At 36.1% G+C, this 14,613-nt stretch overlaps 1 protein-coding gene across 3 annotated transcripts in view; it reads right to left on the bottom strand.

Moving 5' to 3' along the window:
- Positions 1-12,773, bottom strand: part of DNAJC12 (DnaJ heat shock protein family (Hsp40) member C12) — a 43,966-nt gene extending 31,193 nt beyond the window's left edge. Inside the window, exons 1-3 of one of the 3 annotated variants that reach the window (XM_045842063.1) lie at positions 12,748-12,773; positions 12,493-12,599; positions 1,689-1,767 (exon numbers count right to left, since the gene is read on the bottom strand). In XM_045842063.1, coding sequence (XP_045698019.1) covers positions 1,689-1,767; positions 12,493-12,570 — 157 coding nt within the window. In that variant the 5' untranslated portion in view covers positions 12,571-12,599; positions 12,748-12,773. Of the gene's footprint in view, positions 1-1,688; positions 1,768-12,492; positions 12,600-12,687 lie in introns of all 3 variants that reach the window. The other 2 variants (XM_045842062.1, XM_045842064.1) reach the window with 2 other exon arrangements.
- Positions 12,774-14,613: the final 1,840 nt, after the last annotated feature.

The following is a 14,613-nucleotide window of genomic DNA, read 5'->3' as shown; positions in this document are numbered from 1 at the left end:
TGGCTTGTCAGGTCCTAGGAAGGGAAACATCTTTTAATGAAGAGGAGTTTCTGTTTTACCATTTGTGCAATGTGGAGTTACAGATAGATTTTAATCATAATATTTTCCTTATTGAAAAATTGTACAAATACACATACTATACACACACCTATAGTATACACATATAGCAAACATAATCATCAAATTCAAGATAGTATTACCTACCCTGATAATAAAATCAGAGTATGAATACACAACAAATTTTAACTGCATTGGTAAAGTCTTAAGCTAAGTGGTACATTACATGGGCATTTGTTTTGGTATTCTTTACACATCCTAAATATTTTATTTTGTTCCCTTATTTAAAAGAAAAATCACTATCTCCAGTGGGAAGCAATTCAATGATTGCCGTAAGGATCCAAGCATGAAATGAAGGTGACCTACTATAGTAGCTATGAGGATGGGGGGAAGAGGAGAGAGATATGGAAGGTAAATCACCAGCACCAACCAGATGTGGAGAGGAGGAAGGCAAGGTTTTTGTTTAGCCTACTGAAGAGATGGTGGTTCCATTTACTGAGATAGGAAAACATTAAAAAAAATGAACAAGATTTTAGAGAGGGTGAGAGGAGAATAATGAGTCAGTCCAGTTTTTGACAGGTGACTTTGAAATGTCTCCAAATAGAGATTGCCAAGAGGCAGTTGAAACTATAGTCTGAAAATGAAGAGCAAGAACTAAGATAGATTTGGGAACCATCAACAAAGAACTGATGATTGAAGCCACAGACTTAGACCAGACTCCAGAGACAAAAGGGGAGTAAGCCCAGAGGAGAGTTTAGGAGGAAACCTTAATGCAGTAGAGAAGGAGTCACAAAGATGACAGAAGAGCAGCCTAAGAGGCTGGAGGAAAAAGCATGAGTGCACATCCTGGTAGCCAAGAGAAAGGAGTGTTTCAAGAAAGAGAACATGTCAACAGTGCCAACTTCTGATGCAAGCTCAAGGAAGGTAAGGACAAAAAATCAGTCACTGGATTTGGCAGCCAAAAAGTCTTTGGTGACTGTTATAAGAACAGCTTCCAAGAAAGGTGAGGAGGAAGTCAGATTGGGACAAACTGACAACTGGGTGTATTAAGTAAAGATATCAACTGTGGACTTCTTCTTCAAGAACTTGGGCTCTAAAGGGAAGGAGCGGCAGGAGGGAGACAGGTCAAGGAAGGATTATTAGTTTGTTGGTTCTTTTTCAAGATAAGATCTACATAGGCAATTATGTCTAAAGTTACACTAATGAAATTCAAGTTATCATAAAGGAAAATACAAAAGTATGAATATATTATCATACCTATGGATATATATCATATATGGACATATTCAGGTCCTTAAAATGAAGAAAACACAGCAGCAAGTTCTTATCAAAACAACCATCTGGTTACAAACATACTTAGGTTATGTTTACAGTCCAATGCTAGTGAAATAAGGCACAAAGTGGACAATGTAAATCATGAAGCAGCACATTATACCAGAAAGAAAAATGGATGTTAAATGACTACTGTTAGAGAAAAGACTCTACACTTTTCTCTCCCTCCTCCCATCCAATAGTGCAAAAACATTCTTTGGCATTGAATAAAAAAATAATTTAAAAAATAATAGAGAAAATAAAATTAAGTTTCTATTCAAATGGCTCATTTTCATGAGAAACAGGTAGTAAATACCTACCCGCTTTGGAGTTTTCAGGATGCTTGTCAGGGTGACATTCCAGGGCTCTGACCTTAAATTCTGCCAGAATTTGTTCAACCTAAAACAAAAATCAATGTTTAAAATAAAGAGTCCAAACTAAATGACATGAAGGAAGAGGCTGGACATCGGTCCTTCCCCAAACAGCCATGATCAACCCAACTGTTCACTTTGATCTTTATATTTGTATTTTGACTTTTTACTCTAAGAAATAATTTCCTCAATAACAAAATTTAGAAAGTATCCAATAAAAGCCATTAATGGGGCTTTTATGATGATTAATTCCCATTATCCAAAGAGTGGTCTATGATGACAATTTAATGTGTCACTGTATTTAAGTAATGGCCCAAGATACCTATGAGCTCAATGTACTTAAATGTCAAAAATGGTCAGATAGGTTTATCCTAAGAATGCATAAAAGATGTGTTCATACACCTGAGTTCTTCGAAAGATGCTTGTGCTGTGACTGGTGTGGCTCAGTTTGTTGGACATTGTCCTGAAAAGCTAAAGGTCACCAGTTTGATTCCCTGTCATGCCTGGGTTGCAGGTTTGGTCCTCCAAGGTGGTGCATAGGAGAAGCAACCGACCAGTGTTTCTCTCTTACACATTGATGCTTCTCTCCCTCTCTTTGTCCCTTTCCTCCCCTCTCTCTAAAAATAAATAAATACATAAAGTCTTAAAAAAAGATGCTTAGTCACCATCCATTATTCAAGGATGACTGTCCAGTTTATAAATTATCAATCATAAAATTTCTTCCTCCTGCCTTTGGCCTTTTTCAGTTTCACTAAGAATTTCACAATTTTTTTAAAGGACATAATTCAAACCTGATCATTCCACTACCAAATGACAGCTCGGTTAGAGATTGTGACTGGGAAAACAGAATCTTCAGCCCAAACCAGAATTATATTTGAGGGCCATCTATGCTTTCACTTGATTCCACTCACCCATCTAATCCTTATTATCAGTAATAATCAAGACTTGGTTTTATTAATCATAATTGCAATGACAACATCAGAAGACAACAGTGGTTACGTGGTTCTGGAATCTGAGTGCTTCATTTTAAATCTCAGCTCTATCCTGAGATTTTAGGCAATTTATACAACTTCTAATTGCCTAGGTTTCCTCATATTTACATTACACAAATAATATGAGTAGGGTATTTAACACAAAGCCTGATTATACTAAAAACTCAATAATAATAGCTAATTATTAAATGTCAGTGGTTAAGTAACTTGTCTGAAGTCATTTATCTAGTTACTTAAAAAGTTAAGTTTTTTGTTAAGTAAGCAGTTGGGCTTCAAATCCAAACATCTTTCCCACTGTTTTATATGGCTGAATTCTTCGGGCTCAGGGACCTAATTAATAAAAGTGAATTGAATTACCTCTTGTTTGAAAATAGAGTTCTTGAGCAGCTCAGCCCAATATTGCCATAAGGTTCATGGGAGGAAAAACATATATTTATCAGCTTCATATCACTCTTAATCAGTTCTTGTAAAGAATGTCTTCACTTGTATAATCAGTAAGACTGCATTAGACATGCATATGTATAAAGCCCAAACTAATAACTTTATTCTTTTCCTTGTTAAGCTTCTACTGAGGACTTCCTGGAATAATGGGAAGAGACAGACTTCCTGTTAAGAACTGTAATCAATTGTTTCTTCTTCCTGGGTGTTCCCTTTAACCATCAGACACCATAATGTGCTTATATAACAAAGGAAATTGAGAAAAACTTGTTTTTCAAATTTAAAATTTTGAATATTAACATATCTTGGGGGATTTTAATAACATACATGGATAAAATCATACCTATCTATCAAAGATAGAAATTTGGGGCTTTACTTTTACTGTTCTATATTTTGATTCCTATCCCATTAGGAAACATTTTAGTATTAGCCCTTGGAAGTAAATGTGTCAAAATGGTTAATTTTCAGTAGTGCTGATATACACAATTGTTAGTTTCTTCTTTATATCTTCTATATTTTGCCAATTTCATATTTTAAAAATTAAAAATAGTCCATACATGCCTTTCATTACTTTTCATAGTTTTACAGTCAAGAAGTTCATCATAAATCTCTTACATTGGCTCGTTCTGGTTAAACTAACTAGTAAAGTGGTTAGTTTGTCTTAGATACATTCTATTAATATTAATCTCTTGGCATCCCCACCCACGTGCTCACTGCCAAGTGCAAGCCATGAGCAGGTGGCCCTCCATTTCAAGGTCCACTGAATCCTGACTTTCTGAGCTCATGTTCAGTGGTCTGGAAAACTGCCTATCCTGTTGGCCAGTAAACATGCAAAAACATTCAGTTTTACTTGTACTCAAATAAATCAAAACATCAAAGGAATGATAATGACCAGTATGACCCCTGGTGCAAATGCCTTTAAAAACAATTGGGATATATATTTCTTTCATACTCTTTAATCCAACAATTCCAATTCAAAGAATTGGTCTAAGGAGATTATCAGAGGTGGGAAAAGAATTTAGTTGTAAGAAGGTTCATGCTATACATTGTAAACAAAAACCTATGTGTCCATAATAAGATATTTGTTAAAGGTAACTGTAATATAGCCATAAGATGGAAAGTGTTGCAGTCATTAAAAAATCATTTTGTTGCCCTGACCAGTGTGGCTCAGTTGATTGGACATCATCTCACAAAGTGAAAGGTGGCTGGTTCAATTCCCAGTCAGGGCACATGCCTCGGTTGTGGGTTCAAGGGCACTTACAAAAGGCAACCTATTGATGTTTCTCTCTCACATTGATGTTTCTCCTTCTTTCTCCCTCCTTTCCCTCTCTCTAAATATGAATAAATAAAATCTTGCCAAAAATCTTCTTGTAGTAGAAATCTTTTAAAAATCTGAGATAATTTATGTATTGCATTTCTGTAAGAAAAGGTAAGCTACAAGTATTTTTCCAGTATAAATCCATATTTTTATCTCAAAAGAAATTATATAATATATAATTATGATAATAATAGCTAAGATTTATTGAGACTTACTATGTGCCAAGCATTGCTCTAAGCATTTTACATACAGCATGTTTTTTAATTCCCACAACAACTCTCTGAGGTGGTACTATTATTATTCCCATTTTGCAAATTAGGAAACCAGACGTAGAAAAGTTACATACTTTTCTCAAGGCCATACAGCTAGCAAATGGCCAGGATTTGAGTTCAGGCAATTTGATTTCATACACGTATAAATAGACACATATAAATATATATGCATGTATGCATGTACTTATTTACATAATACACAGACCAAGCATATGTATATATACACATAATTGGCATGCATACATCATAGACCAAAATATTAAGCATCTCGGTTAACATTTTTCTTTGTGCTCTCTTCATACTCTATATTTCTTTACCAAATATACATTAATCTTAGAAATTAAGTTTTAAAACTTACATTCTCCATATCCTATTAGCACAATATTTTGATCTGCACCAGGAAATACTCTAGTATGCAACAGGGACTAATCTGCTTTCCCCTTGAACAGATCTTGTCTAGCTTTCCCTGGCCACACAAATACCCTCTGTCTCTCCCACCAAGCATCTAAATTATGACTTCATAAAGTCATTTCAAGCCCCATCTCTTCTCTCAAGTCTTTTCAGATATTCTCTCTTTAATTCCTGTTGCGCATGTCAACTGTACCACATAGTACAGTACTTACATGTTCTCAAATCGTTTCCCATGTATTAGCTTTGGCTCCTCACCTAGATGTTAAGTTCCTTATGTATTCATACCATGGCTTACCTTTTTGTTTTGTTTTGTTTTGTTTTGCCTGCCCCCTCCCCCAATGCTTCTAGCACTGGCCTGATGTCAAGTGTTGAATATATACTTGATTATGGACTTGCAGATGTTCTTCAAATAACATGACTGTAGTGTAATAGGAGCTTTCCAAAAATTATGATCTAGTCACTAAAAAAAAAATGAACTGATTCTACTGGTGGAAATTTATATGCTACAGAATATACTACAGAAAAGAGAAAACTCATTTTAATAAATGGGTTAATCAGTATCCATCATTTCAATTAAATTACTTTGAAAGAGCATTTCCCACACAAAACTCCAGATATTAGATATATCCATGAAATAAATTCCATGAGAGATCATCCTACATCATTGTAATCAAATGATAATTAATTAAAGCATGAGCTAAAAAAGCAATTTGAGCCACAAAATATATAATGATAGTACTGAGTTGTAACCCATAAAATACAATAACTAATAATCCACAATGACAAAAATAGTTAAATAAATAAATAAAGATGAGAGAAGAGATGGCTTTTTTTAGGAGAATTCCAAACAATAAATGTAAAATGAATGAGGAAAATAGAAAGTCACCATTAAGCAAACACATTAGCACTAACTGTTACAGGCAAGATTTGCCAAAGGATGCTAAAATCAATAGGTGAAAGTTTGAGGAGAAACACTATAGTCTCAAAGAATCTTCACCAATATATTTGTTAATTACAAAGGGAAAATAGTAACCCTTCAGTGGAAAAACCTGGCAGAAGAAACCTGACGGACATCACCTTAACCAAGAGATCAAGGTCAGTAAGAAATATCTGAATCAGGAGTTCCGGCCAAGATGGAGGTGTAGGTAGAAACCCTTCGCTTCCCTGCACAATCAAAAGGAGGATAACAACCAATCTAAAATCAATCAACAACCAAAAGCACCAGAAAATCAGATTGAATGGAACTCCAACAACCAAGGAATTAAAGAAAAAAATCAGCCAGAACAACCAAACCAGTAAGGCAACGGACCGCATGGGCCAACTCAGAAAAACTGTGGTGAGGCGGACTGAGCAGAAGGGGCTGGCTGAAGGAGAAACTGAGGCTCAGAGTTGACTGTGGACTATGGCGGTTGCCATAGTGGGAAAAACTCCCAGTCTCACATGAGAGTCCATTGGAAAGTGCACTTGGGACGGGCAGGCAAACTGCACTGTTCCCTCCTTGGCCCCTCCCCAACAGGCAGCGCCACAGCACGACCAAGACAGTTGCTCTGCTAGGGCAAATACCTAAGGCTATAGGGAACCTATCTAAGTGAAATGGCAAATGTAGCCCAACCCTATCGGAAAACCCATCAGCACAAGTTGGCACACACGAAGCCAAACCCACAGATCAGCTTTTCTGTGGGAAACCAGGCCTGCGTTATACCTAGGCTGCTTTGAGGCTTGCTTTTGCTAAAACTCCCTCACCCTGAGTTGAAGCAGCAAATGCTTACTGCATATCTTCAAAGTAACTTCCTGAAGTCTGCGCTAACTAATTCTCCCAAGGACGGAATGTAACCACACCAATCACTCTTATTGTTCCTTTGCATTTGCAACATTTTTTCCTTGTCAATCTGTAAGAAGTAATCAGTAACATCCTTTCCTTTGTTATCTGTAAAAAGTAATCACCTAAAGCAAACCTGAGCATAACGAATGAGAACCTTCTTTGATGTATGCTATTAGGAAGCAATAAAAGCCTGTCCAGGCAAGGGTCAAGGTGCACTCTCTCTCAGAGAGTGGCTGTGCCATTCCTTTTTCTCCAAAGGACTTCTGTAATCCGTATGCATTTGTTCGTTGCATCCACAACACCATGCACTCTGCTGGCCGGAGTCCGCACCATAAGGCCTCACCCCCTTACAACTTATCAGGTGCACCAAGACAAAGAAATATGGCCCAAATGAAAGAACAGAGCATAACCTCGGAAAGAGAACTAAGCAATGACCAGAGAGAAGAGAAAACCTATCTGATGGAGAATTTAAAGCACTGGTAGTCAAAATGTTTACAGAACTGACTAAGCTTGGTCAAAAAATGAAAAAACAAATGAAGGATACCCAAAGTGAAATAAAGCAAAATATTCAGGTAACCAACAGTGAGAGGAAGGAAACCAGAAGTCAAAGCAATGATTTACAACAAAAGGAAAAAATAAACATCTAACTGGAACAGAATGAAGAAACAAGAATTCAAAAAAGTGAAGAGAGTCTTACAAACCTCTGGAACAACCTGAGACATTCCAATATCTGAATTACAGGGGTGCCAGAAAGAGAACAACAGCAAGAAATTGAAAACTTATTTGAACAAATAATGAAAGAGAACTTCCCCAATTTGGCTAAGGAAATAGACTTCCAGGAACTCCAGGAAGCCCAGAGAGTCCCAAAGAAGTAGGACCCAAAGAGGAACACACCAAGGCACATCATCATTAAGTTACCCAAGATTAAAGATAAAGAGAGAATCCTAAAAGAAGCAAGAGGAAAGAAAAGAGTTACCAACAAAGGAGTGCCCATAAGGCTATCAGCTGATTTCTCAAAAGAAAAATTGCAGGCAAGAAGGGGCTGGAAAGAAATATTCCAAGTCATGAAAGGCAAGGACCTACATCCAAGATTACTCTGTCCAGCAAAGCTTTCATTTAAAATGGAAGGGCAGATAAAGTCAAGTTCAAGGAGTTCATCATCACCAAGCCCTTATTATATGAAATGTTAGAGGGACTTATCTAAAAAAAAGAAGATCAAAACTATGAACAGTAAAATGACAACAAACTCACAACTGTCAGCAAATGAACCTAAAGGAAAAGAAAAACAATGAAAACAAAAACTAAGCAAACAACCAGAACAGGAACAGAACCAGAGAAATGGACATCACCCGGAGGGATTTCAATGGGGAGGGGAAAGGGAGGAGCAGAGGGGGACAGGTACAGGGAAGAAGAAGTATAATTAATAGGCATAAAATAGACAGGGGGAGGGATAAAAATAGTATAGGAAACAGAGGACTCAAAGAATTTATGTGTACAACCCATGGACATGAACTAAGGGGGAGAGGGGAAGCTGGAGGTGTGGGGGACAGGGCAGAGGGGGATAAAAGGAGAAAAAAATGGGAAAACTGTAATAGCATAATCAATTAAAAATATTTTTTAAAAAAAGAAAGAAATATCAGATCAGCCCTGGCTGGTGTGGCTCAGTGGACTGAGCACCAGCTTGCAAACCAAAGGGTTGCCAGTTTGATTTGAAGTCAGCGCACATGCCCAGGTTGCAGGCCAGGTTGGGCACCCAGTAGCAGGTGCATGAGAGGCAACCACACATTGATGTTTCTCTCCCTCTCTTTCTCCTTCCCTTCCCCTCTCTCTAAAAATAAATAAATACATAATTTAAAAAAAGAAATATCAGAATCATGTACCCCTGACGTGATACACCGAGAAAAGCACTATACCTCTTCTGCAGTGTTCTTTGCCAATACATATAACCTCAATCTATTCACAAGATAACATCAGACAAATCAAAATTATGGGGCATTCTGCAAAATAACTGATCTTATGCTTCAAGGTGTCCCGATCATGAAAGACAAGGAAGGTATAAGAAATTATCATCTTGGAAGAAACAAAGGGAACAGGATAACTAAGTGTAAAAAGGACCTTGGCTTAGATCTTGGAAGAGAAAAAGAGCATCAGTACAAAAACTGATGAAATTGGAATGAGACCTATACCTTAGATCAAGGGTGGACTAATAGGTCCACAGACTAAATCTGACCCCACCACCTGTTTTCTTAATAAAATTTTATTAAAAGACAGCTATGGCCATTCATTTGTATATTATCTATAGTGACTTTCTGGCAATGGCAGAGCTGAATAGTTGTGACAGAGACCATAAGTCTTGCAGTCTAAAATATTTGCTATTAGCAACATAATGAGAAAAGCTAAACACCTGGGTTTCAGGAAGTACACTTTCTCTCTCAGATTTCTGCACTTGCTCAACTCTGAAAGTTAGTGCCTTCTTAAAGTGTTTATTGTAAGCACCCTGCTTGCTTCCTCCTAGTCCTGACCATAGCTGGTCCTCTACGCACACACACACAAATGCTTGCTGGCCCCTGATTCAGTCAATACTCTTTTACTAATGTTAATTTTCTGATTTTGATCAATGCACTACCATTAAGTATGATGTTAACATTAAAGAAAGCTGAATGATTTAGATACAGGAACTGTCTGTATTACTTTTGCAATTTTTTCTGTAAGTCAAAAATTATTCCAGTAGGCATAACAGAGAATTTTTAGAGTAGTGAAACGACGCTATATGATACTATAATGATAAGTAAATGTCATTATACATTTGTACAAACCCAGAGAATATACAAACCAGAGAGTAAATCATAGTGTAAACTAAGGACTTTGGGTTATTATGATGTATCAGTGGAGATTCATTGGTTGTAACAAGTACATCGCTCTTGTAGGGATGTTGATAGTCAGGGGGGCATGAAAGGGAAGAGGGGGTATGTGGGAAATCTCTGTACCTTCTACTCAGTTTTTCTATGAACCTAAAACTGTGCTTAACAAATCTATTAAAATCATTTTTAAATAACGAGAATGTTTTAAAATAATGTGAATTACAGAATAAGGATAAATTTACCACGTTCCAAGTATTACTGTACTAAAACAACACCCACAACACAAAAACAACAACTTACTTTGTGCCATGCGCCATTCTCAGCACTTTATGTTGTACACCATGTCTCACTTAATCCCCACAATGACCCTATGAGATGGGTGCTATTATCATCACCACTGCAGATTAGGAAACCAAGGCATAGAAAAGTTAAGTAATCTTCCCAAGGTCGCACAGCTAGTAAATAGTAAGATTTAAACCTAGGTGGTCTGAGGTCAATAAGCAAAAGAACTAGAAAAAAATGTGTTTTCCTTTATGAGTTTATGTTCAATATTCAAGTCCATGAAACTTTGAAGTCAAGAAGTCTTCTTATCATTACTGTAAAATGGTGACCAAATGTTAAATATCAAATAAAATTCACACCAGAAAGAATGCCTTACACCACTAGTGTGTGGTGTCTGCATCAGTAAGGACTTGAGAAGATTTATAGCATGTGTCTTCTGTGTAAAATCTAACGTAGGAAGGAAAAGTTAACTGATTTGGACTCAAACTTTTGTAAATGTTTTTTAAATGGGTGGGGGGTAGTAACTTGTTTTCTACTCAATAGCATGGAAATCCTCTCATAGTTTAAATATGTCATTTAATTAATTCCTAACACAGGCTGTACATTGTAAGTACTAAAGCAAAAGAATTATGTGTCTCAACTCAGTTGTTATAAGAATAAAAATATCAAGTGGATTTGAAATTATAACTCCTAAATTGTTTTTGTATAGAGTAGTTATCATCAATTTTTTAGAGCATTAAATCAAGGAATATTTGAAGTAAAGCCAATACAAATCAAGTAAAGAGAATGTCACACTAAATACTCAAAAATGGCATAAAAATTTTTTAAGTGTGAAGGTTGCCTCTTGCACGTGCCCCATCTGCACCTCATCGGAGGACAAAACCTACAACCCAGATGTGTGCCCTGACTGGGAATCAACAACATTTGGCTTTGCAAGATGACACTTGACCAATTGAGCCACACCAGTCAGGACTGTTCCTTTGATTTTAAATAATTCCTTCAAAAATTATTTTGCATTAGCAGAATCCAAGGTGTAAATAACACATATGGTAAAATGGTAATAAACTTTCTCAGTTGTCATAAGCAAAACCACTACCAAAGTAAACAAGAATAACATATTATCCTAAAGGAGAAATATGCACCTGAAAGAGCATTATAACCTGGTGCGTGTGTGTATAACTACAAGGTACCTAAGACAAATCCTCAGAGTGATGATAAAGATTTTAATTCTTTGTGTCGAATATCACATTCTATTCTCCAGAGTACATTTTATTATTAAACTCCAGCCATATAAAACAAAGAAAAATAGAAAAATATTTTGCTTTAAAATATTTTAATATTAATAGCTATACTTTAGTAATAAGATTTTAAATATATACTTATAAAATATAAAATATGAATATACTTAATAATATAATTGAAATATATTTCATATTCATCTCAACAGTATTTAAAATATTGAAAACTGGAAATAAATAAAATATTTAACGATAACAGAATAATCAATTGTAGTACAATAGAATTATGCAGTCATTAGAATACATATGAACAATGTGTCATAGCATGGAGAAATCCTTGTTTCGATGTTAGTGGGTAAAAAGCAGGAATCAATAAGTATATATATCTTCCCAAACATGTCTTCAAACATATGTATAGAAAAAAGGCTGAAGATTAATATATCAAACATTAACAGTGTTACCCTTGGGAGGCAGAAGTATATATGTTTTCCACAATTCAAAAAACTTTTACAACTTTTATCATTGTCTTCGGGGACATTTTAAACCTTATTCCATTATAAATCAAGTGAATATATACAGAATTTTCACATGTTTTATGTAAGAAGTCACTTTTTTAACAAGTAATTTCTCTCACACAATTTGAAATAGTAACATAAAAGGATGCTTCCTGGTTTGTATAATTTAGCCACTCACATAAAAGTACATATTTTAGTAAAACATTTAAAAATTACTAATTACTAGATAATTACATTTCATCTCAGTTATAATATAAATTATGATAATAAAGCTATAGCTTATGTATGCTATGAAACACAGCCAACAGCAATCACAACAAAATATCAAATATCAAATATCTATTTCTAATATATTTGAAATAGAGTCTATGGTCATGTACCAGAACACATATACTTAATCAGAAGTGTCCATAAAATTGCAAAAGGACACTATTCAAGTAAAGATCAAATGCACTTTAAATCCTTAACTTTCTCTGAGCCAAAAGTGCTTTAAAATAATACAAGATTAAGTTATTAGACAATGTAACTAACATTTCAAAGTTAAAATCTTAAATAAAACTTGAAATACTGTTGTGAAAAAGAACAGCATTATCCATTGTCTTACCGAAGATAGTTCATCACATCCCAGTAGCATGTAGTAATCTTCATTATCTTCCAACCTGTAATTCAGTATTGCGTCCATTTAGATCACTAAATCAGCTTTTCTTGACCCTGAAACAAGAGGCACAATGAGCTGCAAATTAACAGGAAAAGCCTTTTTAAATCTGATCTACAGCAGCATATTCCAAACTGCACTAACTAGATTTAAGGCTGGACACAGTCAATACACCAGATGTCACCCCAGACCTTTGTAAACTACCTTCCATTGGCTCTTTACAGAAAGAAAGAAAGAAAGAAAAAAAGACCTCGTACTTAGCTGTTGCAGTGCTACATGGGATTTGTAGTTTGGATTTATATAAGTGATTCAGATGAACTTTTCCTCTTGTGGATAACAAAGGCTGCCCATTTTTACATATTGCTCAAGTGAGCCATCTCCTATATATTTTTCCTTCTTTTTAAGTGACAAAAGAAAACTTGAGGCAATATGCTAAAATCTTAGGATTTGTTAATATGAGAAGTGGGTGGTTTTCTGAGTGCTTAGAATATCAAGAATTTTTTTAATAGTTTGGATAGAAGGAAATAGACTAGGGAAGCAAATTTTCATTAACTTGATCACTCATTCATTCAGCAGATATTTATTATGGACTGATTTTGTTCCTAGCATGAATGTAGGAAAGGTATGATAAACAAGTCTGGGTTCTTAGGAAGCTTACATTCTGACAGAGGGAGGCAAACAAGAAACATGCAAACATCTAAGTAGTGAAGGAAAAAAGGAGTGAGGAGAACTGTATGGGGACAGGGGTGGATTTGTGTGTCATTTCTCCTGGGCTGGCTCGCTCCAGTTTCAGGAGTGTGTCTGGTTTGGAGTGGGTGCAGGGAATCTGTGTTTAAGCTCACTCTGGCCCTAGGAAATGGAGGTCAGGTCTAGGATTTAGAGAAGAAAGTGAGTAGTGAGAGTACACAAAATTTTAACTGCCTTAACTCTTTAAATTCCTCCATAAATTATCACCTTGGAAAAAATACTTTTTCACTCAGCCCACCTATGTACACCTATTTAAAGGTTTATTTCTGAAGAGAAATAAAGCACTGAAACACCAATTTTACTAATCCTTCATTATATATCCTCTCTTGCTAAAAGTTCTGTATGGACTTCACACCAGGCAGAATGGCCATCGTAAACAAATCAACAACAAGTGCTGGAGAGGTTGTGGATAAAAGGGAAGCCTAGTGCACTGTTGGTAAGAATGCAGACTGGTGCAGCCTCTGTGGAAAATAGTATGGAATTTCCTCAGAAAACTGAAAATGGAACTGCCTTTTAACCAAGCAATTCCACCACTGGGATTATACACTAAGAATCCTGAAACACCAATTCAAAAGAACCTACGTACCCCAATATCCATAGCAGCACAATTTACAACTGCCAAGTGTTGAGAGCAACCAAAGTGCCCATCAGTAAATGAGTGGATCAAGAAACTATGGTACATTTGCCCTGGCTGGCGTAGCTCAGTGGATTGAGTGTGGGCTGTGAACCAAAGCATCACAGATTCAATTCCCAGTCAGGGCACATGCCTGGGTTGCAGGCCATGGCCCCCAGCAACCACACATTAATGTTTCTCTCTCTCTCTCTTTCTCCCTCCCTTCCCTCTCTAAAAATAAATAAATAAAAATCTTAAAAAAATATATAAAATTTTTTAAAAAAATTTTTTAAAAAAGGAACTATGGTACATTTTCACAATGGAATTCTATGCAGCTGAAAGAAAGAAGGAAATCCTCTGCTTCACAACAGCATGGATGGATCTGGAGATTATGCTAAGTAAAATATGCCAGGTTGTAAGAGACAAATACCATATGATCTCACTTATAAGTGGAACCTAATCAACAAAACAAATAAGCAAGCAAAATATAACCAGAGACATGGAAATAAAGAACAAACTGACAGTAACCAGAGGGGAGGGAGGAGAGGGATAATGTGGGAAAATAGGGGAAGGGCCATCAAAGAACATGATAAAGGACACATGGACAAAGCCATAGGGGGTAGGTTCAAGGGTGGGAGGTGGGAATGGGTGGGGTGGAGGGGCATGATGGGGGGGAAATGGAAACAACTGTACTTGAACAATAATTTAAA

Source organism: Phyllostomus hastatus, unplaced genomic scaffold (assembly GCF_019186645.2).
Source record: "Phyllostomus hastatus isolate PE091 unplaced genomic scaffold, TTU_PhHast_1.1 phas_contig_38, whole genome shotgun sequence".
NCBI lineage: Eukaryota > Metazoa > Chordata > Mammalia > Chiroptera > Phyllostomidae > Phyllostomus > Phyllostomus hastatus.
This window is presented reverse-complemented; position numbering and strand designations above follow the sequence as displayed.